The sequence below is a fragment of the Carassius gibelio genome, chromosome A5 (genome assembly GCF_023724105.1).
Source record: "Carassius gibelio isolate Cgi1373 ecotype wild population from Czech Republic chromosome A5, carGib1.2-hapl.c, whole genome shotgun sequence".
In the NCBI taxonomy this organism is placed as follows: domain Eukaryota; kingdom Metazoa; phylum Chordata; class Actinopteri; order Cypriniformes; family Cyprinidae; genus Carassius; species Carassius gibelio.
This window is the reverse complement of record NC_068375.1, coordinates 32244432-32262971: the sequence shown is the minus strand read 5'-3', so window position 1 is coordinate 32262971 and position 18540 is coordinate 32244432. Positions and strand designations below refer to the sequence as shown.

Sequence of the window (18540 nt, the reverse complement as noted above, 5' to 3'; positions counted from 1 at the left end):
AAAGAGCTGCCTGCAGGGAACCAGCAGTCTAAACACCCCACCCACCCTCACGCTGTCAAACCACAGTATGAAAAACCGATCATCTGGACCCAAAAGCCGCGATTTATGACCGTGTATTACCGTGAAGATACCCCAAAGTCAGTGTTTTAAGAGGACGCACTGTTGTCTGAGCGTCAGGGAGGGTTCTCGATCCTGACGTCGCGCCGCGCGCTACAGCCCTGCGCCGCTGTTGCGCTCAGTATCTTCACCACAAAATCAGCTCAAACGTGGCCATCGCTCCGCGTGATTTGACATCGAGACATCTGGAAATCTAGGAGATTACATTGATCGACAACGTGAGTATAAATATGGCTTTGGTTTTATAATTTAATGGGAATTTGGTAAACGCGGTGTGGTGGAAGCTAACGGGACTGCCCGCTGGCAAATATTACATCACTGCTGCCGAGTCAGATTTAACAGAGAGTGGTTTTGTTCATTATTAACAATGAACTAACTCGACATTTATGCGTGTTGTTATTTAAAAATGATAAATTACAAACGTTGTAGACGTGTGCGAGTGCATCGTTATCTCATACGCCCGTTTTTACGCTCGCATCATCGTTAACGTTAAATGTCTGCATAGTGGGTTTTTACGATATTGAAGGTGGGTTTCTTAGATTTTAAAATAATTAATTCCCGGAATCAGGGTCCATGAGATGCACGGTAGTGTAAAGAAACAAGCGGTCATAGACCGGTTGTATATTTTGTTTTTGTTTTGATGCTGATTTTACATTATTTATTTGTGTTTCGACTTGGCTTTCAGAATTATGTTGCATTTTATGTAAAAAAAAAAAAAGGCCGAAAAGAGAGAGAGAGAGAGAAAAAATAATATACAAGTGATGAATCACTAAATAGGCCCACAGATATAGGGCGTGCTGCTGTTCTGTCAAATGGGCGCATGAGGCCTGTGTTTGCGCATATCGATCACAACACCAGCGGTTCGTGAATAAACACCAGTCACTTCATCACCTCAAAACATCGGGCCTTATAGATCATAATATAAATGCTAAAAAATCTCGAAGATACTCTCTCTCACACACACACACACACACACACGTAAACACATATATATCTTTATTACTGTATGTGACAAAAATTGTAACACAGATGAAACAGTCAGAAGATGTGGCACTAATTGAAGGATCCGCCACTATAAGCATTGTCTGCAACTTTCTTGTATAAATGTTGTTAGAATGCACACTCTGATAAACAAACACTTAAGATGCTCTTGACAGTGTCCATTTAAACACGAGTCACTGGGAAGATACACACTTTTTTTAACCAGTAAACCCTTTTTATCTCTAGAAGTCTATTCAAAGAAAGTTTACTCATCATTTGATTACTGTAACCTGTATTTCTTTCGATTTCCAGGCTATTGCTATCTTACTTCAAGTTGCCAAAATGGCTGTTTGAATCTAACATCCATCTTTAAAGACTTTAAATTACAATATTTTGGTCAACACAGCCTGTAATTCAAATAATTTTCTGAAGATTCAAATAGGCTTATGTTCAGTTAGTCAGTTTCTTCTTCTACTGTTAAGCAAAAGAGTGTTAATAATTTAGTCTAAATTTCCATGATAACATTTAATCATCTAAAATTACAGTAGAAAACAATCTGATTCTATGCCAAATTCACAACACAGTTGCGTAATAGTTCAAACAGCCTGTTTTTACCCAAACCTCTCTGTGTTTGTGCTTGTGTGAGAAGCCGTGTTGTTGCTGTCTGTGTGCAGCTGTCTGTCTGATCTTGTAGCTAAACGCCTAGTCTGTGGAATGTAGTGGCTGTCATGGCCTGTAGTTATACCATTAGTCTTGAAAGCAGGAGCTTTTTCTGCCCCCTTATCAGGGACCTCTTTGCCTTTCTCATTTTATTTACTACAGTAATAGATGAGGATGTTGTGGTGTAGCTCAAATGGTACTAATTCACCCAATAATACAAGCCAAATAATTGCCCTGGTCAATCTAACAGTCTATCACTGGTTATTCCCATACAGTATGTCTCAGGAGTGTGTGACAGATTGGAAGAAGTCAGGCTAAACTGACTCATGAATTACTGGAAATAGAGGCCCAGACTGTGAACTAATTTAAGCTCTAAGATTTATTTCAGTGTTTCTCCTGCAGTGTCAAGTTAGAAATGGAAATCATCAGAGTAGTTTGTTGAGACCCTAAGAATACATTTTTTTTTCTTTGTGAATCTTCTTAAAGTCTTGATGGAACAGAGGTAGTGGCAGTTGTTTTCTTTCATATTTTGATGTACAGTAGAGTAAAATGGATCATTTAAGAAAAATTAATGGTGGGACTTGGTTATATGCATCAGTTGTTGATTGGATGGTGTCAGATTTGTTGAATGCGAGCTTTCTGTAAATTATGATGGGACAGAGTTTCAGCAGACTAAATACATTTAGAAGTCCAACTTCACAAATCAAAAGTATGTCATTTTATTAGAAGATCAAATCATGATATTTTTAGATTAAAAAAAGAAGCATATACTAGAATTAATAATTCACAATAAAATAAATGACATGCATTTAGTAAATACATGAGTTTATGTACATAAGATAATTTTCATTTCATGCCAACTTTAAAAGTTTTATTTTTTATTTTTATTTTAAGAATTAGCTTATAGAGTAGCATTCCAAAAGTCATTCTGAAAATAATTTTGTGGACTGGATGACAACCAATTTGAAAAGAAAATAATTTAAAGTAATGTGGTTCAGAATATATTTTTCTTATACACACACAGACTGGCAGGAACAACTGAATGTTATGTAAGGGAGTTTATCTGGCCAAACTGCAGGAGGACACAGACGGTTCAGTGAGGGTTCTCATTGACAGGTGTTGTTTGCAGAGGATCTCTCGCTGTTGTATGGTTCCTCTCTGTTAAGGTAAAATGCACAGGATGTCCATTATTGCTTACAATTATTGTCAATATATTAAATGTGCTTACAAGAACAATATTAGGAAAAATAGTTGCATTACTATATTTTATGAAAAACATTTTTAGTGCACTACTTTCAAGGTTAGTTTGGTAGAACATGAAGTAAAGTTGATTGAGTGTCCATGTTTGGGCAACTAGAAGAAAAAAATAATTTTTTCCCCATTGATTTTGTTTCGTGCCTGTAGCCTACAATGGGACAACTGTTGTCAACACTGGCACACACATACAGCGACTTTCAGATGATGTAATTGGCTCTACTACTTCACAGAGACTGTTTAGGTCATTGGCAAGCTTTGCACGTCCTATTTCTTTTTGTTGTAACTGTCTGCCCACTCTGAGTCTCAACAACAGGTCACTGACCCACAGCCTTTTCCTCCCTAAAGATTTCCACCCGTCTAAAATAACTTAAATATCCACCACTCACCCCTCCCTTCATCTCTAGTGACTCTGTAGTGAAGTCGCCACCATTGGTACACCAGCAAAAATATACTGAATAAGAGCCATGGTCAGAGCTGTGGCTTAGTGGTTAGCACATACAGTATGTTAGTGCGAGTTCATCTTCCATAATTTCCTGAATTTCACTATCATTTCCTGTCCTATTTGCTCTGTTCCCATATTTAAAAGTTGCAAAAATGTCAAAAAAAAAAATATACATAAAAAAATCACTGTTAGCACTGAAAGTAAGAGTTTAGTTTTATAAAGACCTCACCATCTCCATTGCAATCTTTTGTTATCTCTAAATGATCACCTCAGTTCTACAATTAAGGTCCTGATATAGTTTTTTTTTGTCTGTTTGTTTTCCATTCAGGGGTAAAATGAAGTTACTTTTACTCCCAAGAAATTATGAAATACATTTTACTTGTAGTTTTAGGTGATTACCGTATATGCAATCATCTAAATATATGTGTATATGTAATCATTAGTCAACTCTCGTAATCTAGTTTCCTTCATGGCATGGACTCCTGTAAGTTTGAGTATTTTGTGTTGTATTTCCTTTATGTTAAATCTAAACTGAAATTGTAAATTATGTATTTACTCATATACCAGTGTATTTATAGATTGTCTACATTCTGAATACATTATCATCTATAGACTGTGAGCAGATTAAGAAGCCTGTGACCTGGATTTAGTTAATTGTTCATTTGTTAGTTTGTCTTTAAGTTTCTTTTTGTGTATTTTTGGCACTTTTTTTTAACATTCTTTGTTGAAAATATATGTTTACACAATGAGATGCCCAACTTAAATGCCCTTTTCCACTTATCAACACTGAATATTATGTTTTAAGCGAAGATAATTTAAAAATCTGAGTCCTGTCTTCTCTCTTTTTTCCAGATGTTTACCTTCAGCCAAGAGATCCTCTTTAACCTGTTCTTTAACATTCCCCACTTTCCAAAACCACGGATTGGCATTGGACGTGTGAACTAAAGTCTTCAGAAAACCACATTCTGCAAATATACAAACATTCTTTCATCTTAACCCACTAGGGGAAGATGGACAGTCCACCTAAGATAGCCGGGGAAACTCTTATTGTCCACCACATTCCACTAGTTCACTGCCAGGTTTCAAGCTCACGACAGTGCTGTGGTAGTCCATTGAAAAGGAACAGTAATCCTTTCAGCTGCCCGGAGAATCTGGGACTGAGCCGGACTACCTCCCTACCTGAGAGAGATATTCTTCAGCGGGAGGCATTGGTGTACAGCAGCCTCATACAGACATCGAGCAGCAGCCTTAGCTCTAGTGATACTTTTGGGGATGGAGGAATTAGAGGAGGGCAGAAACATGGAAGAAGTGGGAGAGAAGGGAGTATGGCAAGTGACACTTCCTCTTTCACCTCAAGCAATTCTGAAGATCAAGCTCAAGGCCTGCAGCTGAAGACACATGAACGGCTGAACTCAAGACGTAACCCCTTTCTGCTCAACACTGAAGATGAAGATGATGAAGATGAAGACAATCTGAACGGATATTTGGAAGACTCCTCTTTTCACCTGCATGGAAATTCGCATGAAATCTCAAATGCAGCACTTGCAAATGAAGACTTGCCTCCTTTCCACCTGCATGACCTTGAGTTCACTGTTGAACCTTTTCTCTTGCATGGCTCTACAGAAAAACAGTGGAGTTCCACACATGGGCCTAGTGGGGAAGCAGAGCAGAGAGACCACACAATAGGTGGGACTTTCGATTTGTCTACTCACATGGAGGGACTGAACTTGCTGAGATTAGATAGCCAGCGGCGCTTCGGAAGCAGTGGTTCCACCCTTTCAATGGACTGTGGTGAGCAAGAATGGGGTGAGGATGATGATTATGAAGACCAGTCCATGCAAGGTGGCAGAGGAAGCTCGGAGTGTTCCAGTCTTGCAGCACCACATTGCTCCTGTTGTGGCCTTTCTCAGCCATACCCTGAACCTTTTCATGAATCATTTTCTGAGTGTCACCAGGGCTACGGCAGTGATTCCTCCTGCAATAGCTCAGATGGAGTGCTGGTTAACTTCAGCACGATTTACAACAAGATGAACAATGTTGTCCCAGCCAAACAGTCACTCAATATCAACAGTTCTGCTGAGCAATCCTTTGCCTCGTCTGTCTCTGAGCTCGTTGGGATGTGCGGAACAGAATGTAGCAGTGGACATGGAGCTTTCTACCTGGACTTACACACCTCCCCAAGTGAAACACCTCAGCATCCTTTAGCCACTCAAGAACATGCAAACTCTTCTTCTGTATCTCAGCCACAAGGCGCCACTCTGGAACTAGATGCCAACTGTAATTCCTACCACAACCTTCTTGGAAGCGAGACACTGGCCTCTACTGAAACCTCTGCCAGTGAACTCACCTCATGTCTTCAAAGCCAAGCTCGCTTGGTTGTAGCAACGCAGAATTACTACAAGCTGGTGACATGTGACCTTTCTTCCCAGTCCTCTCCCAGTCCAGTGGGATCATCGGTCACAAGCTGCTCAGATGAACACAGCAAAGGAAGTCCCACTCAGCCAACAGAATACTACCTATTCCAACAAATGAAAGAGGATGAAGAAGAGGTGTTATATTATTTGCTTCATATGGTGTTAGCTTGTATTTAGCATTTTGTGCCATCACTCATTCTATACTCCTTAGCAATATGTACACTGTACCTTCTTATTTTTCTTGTAACTTGTTACATCATTTACATCCTTTGCTTTTTCTTATGCCAGAATGAAGAAAAGGATTCATGTGGGATTGAATCTACCCGTGACAATGTAATTGAGGGGCAGGTGTATATCAACATCTCCCCACCTACAGCAGCCTGCAGTTCAGTTGGCGCTTCGGGGAGCAGTCGACCTCGTTCTCGCAGCTACGATCGGAATCTAGACAAGTCACCATCTCCTCGCCTTGGGTCCTTGGAGCGCATGCTCAGCTGCCCTGTTGGGCTTAGTGAGAGTGCAGCCCCTAGCCCGCCACCTCCACCACGTGTCACTTCATTTGCTGAAATAGCGAGGAATAAGAGAAGAACCGGAGGATCACCATCACAGAGGGGTGGAATGGAGGCCACATCCATGAACTCTCACTCATCTGGAGAGTTCTTGCCCATCCTGGAAGACCTTCCACAGGGTCAGAGCCACAGTTTGCCACCACTCACTCGATGCCATAGTCAAGGGAGCTGTGATTTGTCCTCTCCGCATAGATCTCGGAGTACACCGCTGCGAGAATCTCCAGGGGGAGCAGGAAAACAGACTCGAACCAAAGCAGAAGGTAAGGAGACGTTTTTTCACTGTATCTTATAAAAAGAGGAAGGTTAAATTGTGTTACTTGTAAGAGCTAGTTTATTTTTGGATTGACTTGTTTTGGGTTTGAATTATATCACTGTGCAGTCTGGCACACAGACGCCTGATTGCATTCTTGACTGTTTTGGTTGGGTTGTGACCATTTGAGTTTCATCATTTTATTTATTTAACATTTCAAACCTAGCTAGTAAACATTGTGTATTCTCAGTGATTGCCCTTTGATTGTCATTTTCCAAGCGAATTTGATTAGCATCTGCTAAAATGTACCACTCTTTCCTCTTGGGGCAGTTGCTTGGCTGTTGATAAAGAGTGTTTTCAGCACATTGATCTGCGGTTACTGTTTGGTTGCTAGAGTGTTGCAAGGATGTTTTGGGTCATTCCTTATTTTGGTCCAGGTCAAAACAAAACAGACAAAACAAACAAAAAAAAAATCTTTACTGGAAGTTTAAGACCCCAAAATAAATTCAGTCATCCTTTACTTTGTCATTCCAAATTCGTATGACTTTCTTCTATGCAATACAATACAGTATCTCCAATAATTTTTCTTTAACTATTTCCTTTTTTCCTGTTTTCCAATAATTATTCTTTTTGTGGAGGAATAAATGTTATGTGAGTTTTAAACAACATAAGGTTAAATTAAATATGACAGAATTTTTGTGTAAAATATTATTTTTTGTATGTCTATGGTTTTTTTTATTGTCTGCCAGGCAATCTCAAATCTGATGAGATTAGTAATAATACATCTGTCTTCTTCCAGATGCATTATGTGAGGTGTCATTCATGACTGTAGCACAAACAGTGCTAGAGTTACATGATAAAGTTTAATACTTAGGTTAGGATGTTTGACAAAGCAAAAGAAATGGGCAAAATGAGTTTGATAAACAGAAAGGTTAGCTTTTGTTGCTGGAATGCATGTTAGTTCTCTTTGTGTTTAGTGCTGTGCTGCCCCTGCTGGCCGTGACTGTGTACTGCAGTGTCCTAAGACCTCTGACATTATGAGTTCTCAGGCACGTGGAGCAAACCGTTTGCGCAATAGCCGAGTGACGTTTCACACACACTGTGTGCCTGTCAGAGCACACGCAACACACACACACACACACACACACACACACACACACACACACACACACACACACACACACACACACACACAAACAGAGGAGCTTCTTAAACAGGCTGTTTTGCTCATAATGTCTTGGTTGTTTATGTACCACTGCTGGTCATTAACTTTTTGGAGCAGTGTTTTAAGGTATGTTTTTGACATAGTTGTATGAATTTAGTTTTATGTATGGTTTTGTTTCAGTTTCATCATAAGACATAAGCCTTTCTGTTTTAAATTTCCATCAAATAATTTTCTTCATATGATAATTAGATATGTATCACTTAAATTACTTTTATTCCTAATGTTTTATGAACTTCAGATAGCTTTAGTTAATGCCTACATTACTGCATTAAATGATAATCTTCATCTGTTTTATTTTATCTCCAAACCCTCTTTGCTCATCTATGTGTCTCATCTTTTTCTCCCCCCTAGGTGGCCTGTCTAGTTCCACAGACTCCTCTCCAGTTGTGATTCGCTATAGCAAAGATCAACGTCCGACTTCGTTACCCATTCAGCCTTTCACTTTCCAGCACCAGTTTGGGAAACCTCAGGCGAAGCCTCTCCTTCCTCTTCTGGACGGATACATCAGCCAAATGCAGGCTCGAGGGGCTACAGCGCCTGAGGGAGGTGAAGATGACTCAGAAGAAGATTGTAGGCCACCTCACGGCACCTCTAACGCACCTACAACAGTGCGGCCATCCCCACTGGGCAGCTATTCCCCAGTTCGCCTCCTAGGTGCACCCACCTCTTCTGGAACCTGCTCGACATGCACTCCGACCCCTGGTGGTCCGAGACCACCACGTTCCCTCTCTTGTCCCATTTCTGCAGGTCTTCTGCCACAGCATACTCCAACTGGAATGGCCATCCGTACCGAGACTCCTAAACTTGCTCCCTTACCTCCTACACCGCCTCCACCTCCGCTGATGAAGCAGAGTCTGCTTATGCCTGCGTTACCCACTAGAAATCACTGTTTCCACCGTGGCAATTTGCCAACGCTTCCCAGCTCAGGTCTCAGTCCTCTCGGACAGTTGGAACCAGCGCCACAGGAAGAGCCAGTGAAGGTTTTACCCACGTGTGTGACACAGCAACAGCCTAATGGTAGGTTTGGAGCAAAAATTTGTGAATTCACAGTCTAGACATTGCCTTGTGTTGTTTATGACTTTATAATATTTTTTTCTTATTTAAAAAAAAAAAAAAAAAAAACATTAACGTGGTTTTGCTCTTCTTTTCTGATTTGAGTTGGATAGTTCAAAACAATTGTATATTGGCTGCCTATCTGAACAAAGCCGTAGCTTCCATACTATTCTTTCCTTTAAATACTGCTAACAATTTATCTTTTCTTTCCCTTCTGTTGCCCCTTCTGCCTATTTTTTCCATTGCATCACTTTGGCATTTCCACAATATTATCTTACCCTTCTGACTGTTCTTTCTCTTTTGGTACTTTTCCCTATGTATGTATGTGCATTTATCTTACCATCCATTCACCAATACTTTTTATTTTATTTTCGTATTCCATCCATTCTTTGCCACCATCCCCTTTTTCTTCCATTTTGCCCTCCCCAGTGCACCACCTTTCCCCGCAGGCACTCAAATGGAGAGAATACCGGCTCAAGAACCCTCTGGGTGTGGAGCGTGGTAAAAACGGCCCTCATTCTATCTCTTGTGCTTTGGAAACCAAGAGACCTGGATCTCGAGTCATGCGACGCAATGTGTTTGATTTCCCTCCCACCAAACAACCACTCAGCTTCGGCAGACTTAATGGTGCTGAACCAATTTCTATCACCCAACAGGGGTTGAGGGGAAAGAGACAGAAAGGGGGCTGGAATAATTTTATTTGTAGTTAGTGAACACTTAAGTGTGACAATGACCTTATCTTTTTTGTTATCACCAGCTTGTTTTGTCTAGCAAAGAGTCTATATTTGGTGTAGGTTTGCATTTATCTGACAGATGTTGTTTTTGTTTATAGGTCAGTCATGGAGGCAACTGCCGCAGTGTTACAGTGAATTCCTGCCTGATTATTTCTCTCAGACAGAGCGCCCCCCAGAGGAATTCTGCTTGTCTCCTGATGCTAATACTGAAGAATCCATCTCTATAGACTTGTTGCAGAAGAAAGGTGTGTGATTTTATTTATTTTTTTGTGTGTAGTACTGCTAACAGTGTTCACTCAGTTCTTAAAGCGACAAAACACACAGTTTCTGCCAATCTCATGTCAGTCTTGAGTACCTATAGAGTAGTATTACATTCTTATAATTCTGAAGAGTTTTTATCAGATTTATAAAAGAAAGATACCACTTTATGAAATACTTTGTCATACTGTATGTCCAAGTTTTTTTTTTTTTACTTTGGCCATGTTAAGCATGAGAATCCAACTTAACAGTGTAAATAACTCAGAATGCATGAAATAGTATTAGACCTGCCCTTCAAGTTAACCTCACTCCTGGATATTTAGATTTACATTTATTAATTTATCGGACAAGTCACTTATAAATGAGTTATCTTATAAATATCACTTATAAATATCATCATGTAACATCTAGAAGTTAAAAAATAAAGTCATTATTTTATGCCAGAACGTTTGCCTCTCTCACTTATTTTGCAGTTTAAACAATGTCCAGATTTACCTATAAACTTCATATAGTCATAGCAGTATAATAACCTCAGGAAACTCATCTTTAAAGCCTTATTGTTGCGGTGAGCCCTTTAGCTCTCAAATTAATTCTAGTTTTAATCCGCTGCATACACACTGCAGTGAATATTATGTGTGCCCTAGTGACTAGAAAGTGGAAGAAATCTTTGTCTCTTCATGTTTTTTCCACTGGGTACTCATATCAGTCAAACAAGGCCCTTTGCTTTCCAATCAAATACTGACAATTCCCATCAGACCCTCTAAACTGCATTAGCACATGAAAGCATGTGTTTGGGTGTACATACTATTAGTTAGAGTTGGATAAATAAAATAATGGAATATTTTCTATTTTGTCTCTTCTGTTTGTCCTTATGTACTAGGTTTGGTGAAGGCCATAAACACAGCAGTTGATCTGATAGTGGCTCATTTTGGCACCAGTCGGGATGCAGGAGTAAAGGTACATTTGAAATAACAGTGTTAAACTCTGTATACTTAGTTTACGTGTCTCACTAAAGGCAGTGCAAATGTTGACATTACCCTTTCGCTGTCTCTTTCAGGCCAAATTAGGAAATAGCTCTGTAAGTCCAAATGTGGGTCACCTTATTCTAAAGTACCTCTGTCCTGCCATTCGTGAGATACTGCGTGATGGACTGAAAGCTTATGTACTAGACCTGATCATCGGACAATGCAAAAACCAGCCCTGGAGTGTGGTGGAGGCCTCCACACAACTCGGTATGAGAGGAGGTATGGAGGTGATTATTTTATGAATGGAAATGAAGGAAATGATTTATGCTTATCCTTTCTGTCCTAGGTCCCTCTACACGGGTTTTACACAGTCTGTTTTCTAAAGTCAGTCAGTATTCTGAGCTGACCAATCACAGTATGAGACTCAATGCCTTCATTTTCGGCCTGTTAAAGTAAGCTTCTTTCAATTTTCTCTCTCTTTTCATCTCCCTGTTCTTCCTTTCACTGTTTCTAATCACACTTGTCTTCATACTGCTTATGAAATCACATTTTTGTACTTTTTTACATTTATTGCTTGTTAAAGCATCAACATTTAATACAAAATTGATTTCTAAATTGACATATTGTGCAATTTGTTGGATTGCCATCTAGGATGATTTTTTCAATTGGAAATGCCTTTAAAATGGAGGGTCTGTTATTTGATGCTTTTTAAATTTTATTTATGGAACATTTGTACTTTTTCAAAGGTCTTAAAGCACTGTTTGAGAACTTACATTTATTTTAGCAGCCCCCCGAGATATAGACTACACAGACCAAGTGAGATGTTCAGATAGAAGGATGATAGTTTCTGTCTTTAGTTGATTGATGGAACGGATTGTGCTTCTTAATCTTCTTCGATATAAAAAACATATTTGACCATTAAATGCATTGCAGTACTGCAGTATCTTATCTTGATAACAATGTTGAAGAGAAGAGGCTTTACATTCAGTATTGGATCATGAATTTAGCCAATGGCATATGACAAGAAATAACTCAAATAAAGTAAAAGAAAAGAATAAATAAATTCTGTGTATGAAGTTAATTAGATTAGATTGCATCTCCTCAGATTTGATAGTCTAATCACAACAATTGAAAGCCAACTCCTAATATTTGATGGGGGAAGAAATTTAATATAAATGCATTTTTATGCTTTGCATATAGAAATTGATTTATCTGAAACAGACATGCAGTATTGCTTTAGATTTTAACATTTTAACTTTTAATACATTTAGCCATTTTCTAACTTTTGGAATAGGATTGGTGTCTTAAAATGGAGTTTTGGTAGGCAGCTCACTAGGTTTTGGAACCGATCGATGGCGTGTTTTTTATTAGCACTAGGTCTAAAAAAAAAAAAACTAAAATCTTGCTGTCGAAATCTCTGCAGTGAGATTAGAGAAGTCTTTAGAATTCATCAAAGGCTCCAGTTTTGCTTTGAAGGGCCTTGACGTAGTCATCTCAGCTCCTGTGCAAACTATTTTCCACTCCTATTAAAATTATAGTCAGAGGCACAGCACTTTGATCATTAGTTTCAATTATTCATTCTGCTGCATACTGATCTCTCTCTCACTCTCTCATCTGTCTGTCTCACTCTGTACTGTGGTCACTCTTCTTCTTGAGATCGATACAGAGTGCAGTAATCACTTCCAGGGTCCTTTTTATTGCACTTTTAGTATTTCACTTTAAAACAGATTTCCAGGGGTCTTCAACAGGGGGTCCTCAACCCCTAGGAGTTTTTCAGCAGTACTGCATGGTCGAAGGCAAATTATTATTCGTATTTTAATTTTTTTCGATTAATCCATTTACGTTAATTACAAATTACAAATACAACATTTTCATATCTGTATTAACAACCGTTTTCAAATGTGATTATAAAAAAAAAAAAAGTAATTTGAGCTCCAAATCAGCATATTAGAATGCTTTCTGAAAGACCATTTGACATTGATGACTTGAGTAATGGCTGCTTAAAATGTAGCTGTTTTTTACAGGAAAAAAATATATTTTCAAATATATTGAAATAGACCTATTTTTAATGTTGTAATTATATATCACAACATAACTTTTCTTTTGGGGGAGGGGAGACTTGGTGAGCATAACAGACTTCTTTCAAAAACATTAATCATGCCGACCTCAAATATAATGAAAAAAATATATTGAAGACCCCTGCCTCTGGTGTAAGTGTATTATTTCTGTTATTGTGCAGTAAAGTTACAGATTTGCATTTTACCTCAGTAGTTTTGTGTCCATGATTTTACAACACTCACCTTCACTGTTTTTCAGCTTGCGATCTCTGGAATTCTGGTTCAATCACATTTATACACATGAAGGTAGGACCATGATATTTGCTCTTACATTCATGCTGCAACATTAATTTTTAGTGTCTTGTTCAAGAGCAGTTGGCTTTAGTCAGAGAAATAGTGAAGCAGAGCCAATATTTGTATGTTTCTCATACTCTATTCCCAGCATAATTCTAATATTTCGCATTTTTTGTTCTGGCATGGTTCCTCAGACATCGTAGCAGCCCACTACCACCCATGGGGTTTCCTACCCCTGTCTCAAGGGGCCTGCCAGCCACTGTTTGAAGAGTTGTTGCTCCTTCTTCAACCGCTCTCACTGTTGCCCTTTGACCTTGACTTGCTATTTGAGCCACACCAGCTACAGAAAGGGGAAGAACACCTGAGACGCAAGGAACAGCTGTGCTCTGCTCGCCAAGGCCTCGACCAATCAGATTGTTCCACCTTTCAGCTCATGCGAGGCTGTGGAACGCTGGAGTCTGGAGCACAGGAAGTGGGAATGCTGCCTCAGAGAGAAAGGTTCTTGTTGAGAGATGAAGAGAGCCGGCTTAGGAGATTAAAAATGAAATGTGACGGGCGGAGGAGTGCAGGAGCAGAATCACGGGATAAGGAGGCTGGAGTTGGCAAAGAGTGCTTGAGGAAGAGTGACCCAGGACATATAAATGGTGGCGGGTGGTGTGCTGGCCGGATGAAGGGAGTTGGAGAAGACTGTGAGAAGGAGAAAAGGAGAGAAAGAGATGGAGATGGAGCCAAACAGAGAAACCGACAAGCTGGCTGGTGGTACCAGCTGATGCAAAGTTCACAGGTTTACATCGACAACTCCACCGAGGGCTCAAAATTTGTGAAGCTGGAGAAGAGGAGGAAAGGTGGTGTTGAGAGCAACCGGAAAAGCCATCCACCTCCTAGAGAAGGTGTGGTTGAGGGGGCTGAGGCCATTCAGCAGATGGATGAACAGGTGGAACATTGTCGAACCAGCAGTAGTAATATTAATAGCATTGGCACTGGTGTCCTCCACCAATCAGCATTGTCAGAACCCACCAAAGTCACAAAGGGGAAGACATCATGGATGGGAAGTCCACCGGAATCAGTCCTCACTGAGCTGAAGAAGAGTAAGGAAAAGCACCCAGACTGCCTGGATGCCTTTGAAAGGGTTCAGGCCCAGCCAGGATCAGGGGAGGATGGGTCGGCACAGGTGCTCCGCTGGGGTCGGCTGTTTGGAGCTGGAAACGCAAGCAAGGTGGAGAAGAGTGAGCAGAAACTAGTCCGAAAACAAAGGTGAGTTGGCAAACATTTACGGCCTTTTCACACCAAGAACAATAACTATATTTAACTAAACCCACACCAATGGATGATAACGCTCTGATTATTATAAGCACATGCTCCAGTTATGTTGTCTCCCAATTTGAATGCTCAAGCTTTTTAAGGTAAGATGGGTTCTGATTGGCTGATTGGATTCCACTGATATGGTTCCTTTGTCTCATTATCATTGTGATGTCCATTTCTCTATTCTCTTAAAATTAGAACAATTATTAGAACATTATAGCTATTGGTCTTGGTGTAAACTGGCCTTTTCATAACACAAATAATTGCTATAAATGAAGATGGTCCATATTTCATCTTCACTTGTTTAGACTTGTAGCTAATTTAATACCTATATGTTTGTCTCAGATTGCCGTCTGGTTGGTTGAGTCTCGACCGTTCCATGTTAGATCTGATGGCTCAGTCTGTTGGAGTGGGAAAAAGAGCAGAGCAACAATCTCTCACATCTCAAAGCCAAGAATCCCCCCTTGGCCCTACTGAACAAGCACAAACACAGAATGCCCCAACACAGAGACAAGTCCCATGGTAATGTTGTTAGATGAGTTAGAATGACTAGTTAATTGGAATTATTTGCAAATGAAAAGATATTACTACCATACTTTAAAATTTTAACTAAAATGTTCTTTTTCTTTCTTTCTTTGTATGCCTCTTTCAGTGAAGTGAAGGCGCTCTGCCATCATGTAGCCACAGAGCCAGGGCAGCTCAGTTTCCAGAAAGGTGACGTACTGCAGGTGCTCAGCAGGGCAGACTCTGATTGGCTGCTGTGTGCTCTGGGCGACATCCAGGGCCTTGTTCCCATCATATACGTCACCCTGACTGAGGACAGTCAAGAGCGCTGAAACTCTTCGGCTTCGAATGAGACAGGTGTTAGATGCAGTTGGGGACAAAGAGGAGGGTCACTGCTTTTCTGAATATAAAATCTGCTGCACAAGGGATGAGTTTGAGGGATTCATTATGTGCTTGCATGTGTATGTAAACACCAATACACCAGTGCACGCACACACACACACAAACATCACACTTTGCTGTTGTGAAAGCACCCTCTTTATTTCTGTGAACAGCATTGAGCCAACCAGTGATTAGAAAGTGTAGATCTAGTTACTGAGTAGTGAAATTGTTTGCAATGGGGATTTTGCGACTTAGCTTGTAATCATAAATGACAATAGCCTTTTAAAAATAACTTAAAAACCAAGTGAAGTTGTTAGATGACACTACTGGCACATATGCCTTGTCTTTATTAAATACTGTATGATTTTATCTAATCTAAATGTTAATCATCTCATGTGTTGTGACTGACAGTGTGTGCATGTGCCCTTCAGAGGTCATGCGAAAACCGGAGGTCATTCATAAATATCTCTTTCTCAAACTGTTTGTGCAAATAACTGTATGAAGCTGAATAGTACATCACTGAAAAGGTGGATGCCTTGGTTTTTAAGTCTACAGGAATTAAAGCTCATTAACATGCTGAAAAAGACAGAAGTTTTCCCAACCTAACAGAACAAGGAAAATCAGTCTGCCCAGAGTCATTTTTTATTTCTCTAACTTGTGCTGCTTTGACAGGTTAATCAATACGCTAATGCAATTACCTCAATCTCTGTCCCTTCATTTCAAGCTTTTTCACCAATTTCAATGGACAATTTACAGCCTGTAAGATTGCCTGCATGTGATGGAGTGCATCACAAATGTTTTGCTTTTGCTGATATTAATGGATTTAAAGATTTGAAATAAGCTCCATCTTAAACCTTAAATGTGCTATAATTCCTTCCTATATCAACATTTGCACAATTTGCAGTTGATATATAAAAAAGGGAAGAAATGTCTTATGTTTGTCTACTTTATATTTTTGGTTGTATTGATTTGGTTCAAGGAGCTTTTGATTCTGTTTGGACTATATTTATTAAGATAGATGTGTCTGTTGATGAACGGATGGATGCATAGATAGAATGGAATGGATTTATAGAGATTTATGCAAGTAGTTGAATAGATGGGGAGCAAAAATTAGTTTAATGGGGTTTGGAGAATCCGTTCCCCTTCAAATAAATTCAATTCATGAGATGATTTCCTCCAGCTTGTGAAGGTAATCCTCCAGACACTTCAATGCTAAAATATTATACACAAATACTTTTCTCTGCTTTTGCAGAGGACACACACTAAAAAAGACATTTAGACAAGGAAGGTAAAATTATTCCTTATTGTGCATATAGTTATAACTACATATAGTTATATGTGCTAAATTTAATTCAAGGTGAGGCCTTATGGAAGGGAATGTGTATTGTGTATTGTATATCGTTATTTCAGGATTTGAGAATGATCAACTTGATAAACTTTTTATTTCAAATAATCTTGAGCCCTTGGTATGACACCTGATGTGCTTTTGTTTAAAGTAATATATAAAATCATATTTTGATTTGATTTTTTCAGATTGCTTTATTGAGACATCAATAGATGATTGTCCAAGTATGTTTTTGTTAAAACAGTTTTATGATTTATATTATTTTCAATTTATAAAATGCATTACTCATTATTTTGTGTATTTGTAAATGTAAATATGATGCAGTCTCATGTTCTCAAAAGGAAAATGACATTATTAACTTTGTTATTAACAGCTTTCAACGCTAACAGTTAAAACCATTCAAACATACATTATACTGTTGGGATGTTATGTTATGAGAAGAAATAGCTCTCACAAAAAGCTGCGCAATCTAGATTGTAGTGCTGCTGCTTTTTGGTCAGTCTTGGCCACTTCAGGTTTGTCTGTTGGTCTTCCAAATATGCTTTGGTTTCCACTAAAGTCCACCTGTTAAATATCAGAGAGAGAGAGAGAGAGAGAGATTGCGAGAGAAATAGCTGTCCAGTGCCTTTTTGAACCAAAGCATCTGCTAGTGGGATTCAAGAGTGGTTCCTCACAAGTGGTTGGTCCCATTGCAGTTGCTTGCAAAACTGGAATCAGACTGTTTTCCATGCGGATTATTAGAAGGTAAACACCAGTGACGAAGAGGATGTTTTAGTTTGGAGGGTGATGTATGTTTGTGCAGTGTTCTCTCTCTCCCTCTATCTGCTTTGATCCTCGAAATATTTCCTGTATATACTGTACAATACCTGTAGCTCCCCTGGCTCTTCTTTCCCCTGTGACCATGTTGTTCTCCTATAACATTACCATCATGTATGGATGTCAATAACAAAGTGCTCATGTGAACACTGATGCAGAGCCTCTTGTCCTTTTTTCTCATTTAGGTATTTATGATAAGTACTGTTTTAATGGGAGTGATTTTCTTATGATTATATTGGTTTAGTGATTGCTTGCATTTTTTTGTTTGCAAAATCCATGTGCCACTTGAATCACAACACAGTTACACTGGTACTTCAATGATGGATATTTTTTGTTAATTCATAAACTGTTTTGAACATTTGGCTGTTTCTCCACTTACACGGATACAGCAGGTGTTTCATGCAAGCTAAGCTTAACCATGGTTAAGGCACTTTTTTAACCTTAAAGTAGGCTAGGATTAGGGTAAGTTTGCTTAAAATAAAATTTACCAGGAGAAATATTTGATGTTGCTAAAAATAACATTATGTTGTGTATGTGGTATAATCACTGATCTATAATATAGAACATGGTTATATATATATATATATATATATATATATAGGTCAGTGGGTATAATGCAATGTGTTTATGTGGTTTAAGTTTAAAAAACACAATATTTTTCCACACAATGTACATTGTTCCTCTAAAGCCCACCTTTCTGAAATGCACAGAGCTCAAAAGCAAGGTCTCCTGACATAACACGAGATAAAAGCCGTTACAACTGCATTCATAAAAAAATGTGAAAACTTGAAATACAAACAAACCTTTGTCCATGTATACGCTCGGCCATCATCATACTCTTCCCCATCTGTTTGTTTGCGGATCGCAGTGATCATCAAAGTTTACTGCGTTAGTAAATTGCTAAAGATGTAAATGTACG

The 18540-nt window shown here is 39.1% G+C and overlaps 1 protein-coding gene across 4 annotated transcripts; it reads left to right on the top strand.

Moving 5' to 3' along the window:
- Positions 1 to 9: 9 nt before the first annotated feature.
- rusc2 (RUN and SH3 domain containing 2) lies at positions 10 to 17774 on the top strand. 4 transcript variants are annotated; one of them, XM_052595883.1, is made up of 13 exons: positions 10 to 335; positions 4310 to 6006; positions 6160 to 6697; positions 8264 to 8929; positions 9395 to 9592; positions 9798 to 9944; positions 10838 to 10914; positions 11015 to 11189; positions 11269 to 11374; positions 13239 to 13285; positions 13468 to 14527; positions 14921 to 15097; positions 15228 to 17774. In XM_052595883.1, exons 2-13 carry the CDS (start codon positions 4468 to 4470, stop codon positions 15409 to 15411), a joined length of 4914 nt encoding a protein of 1637 aa, XP_052451843.1. In that variant the 5' UTR covers positions 10 to 335; positions 4310 to 4467; the 3' UTR covers positions 15412 to 17774. The 4 variants fall into 4 exon arrangements, with proteins under 4 accessions (XP_052451843.1, XP_052451835.1, XP_052451850.1 ...); XM_052595875.1 differs by having other exon boundaries at positions 14 to 335; positions 11015 to 11201; XM_052595890.1 differs by lacking the exon at positions 9395 to 9592 and having other exon boundaries at positions 15 to 335; positions 11015 to 11201.
- The last annotated feature ends 766 nt before the right edge of the window (positions 17775 to 18540 follow it).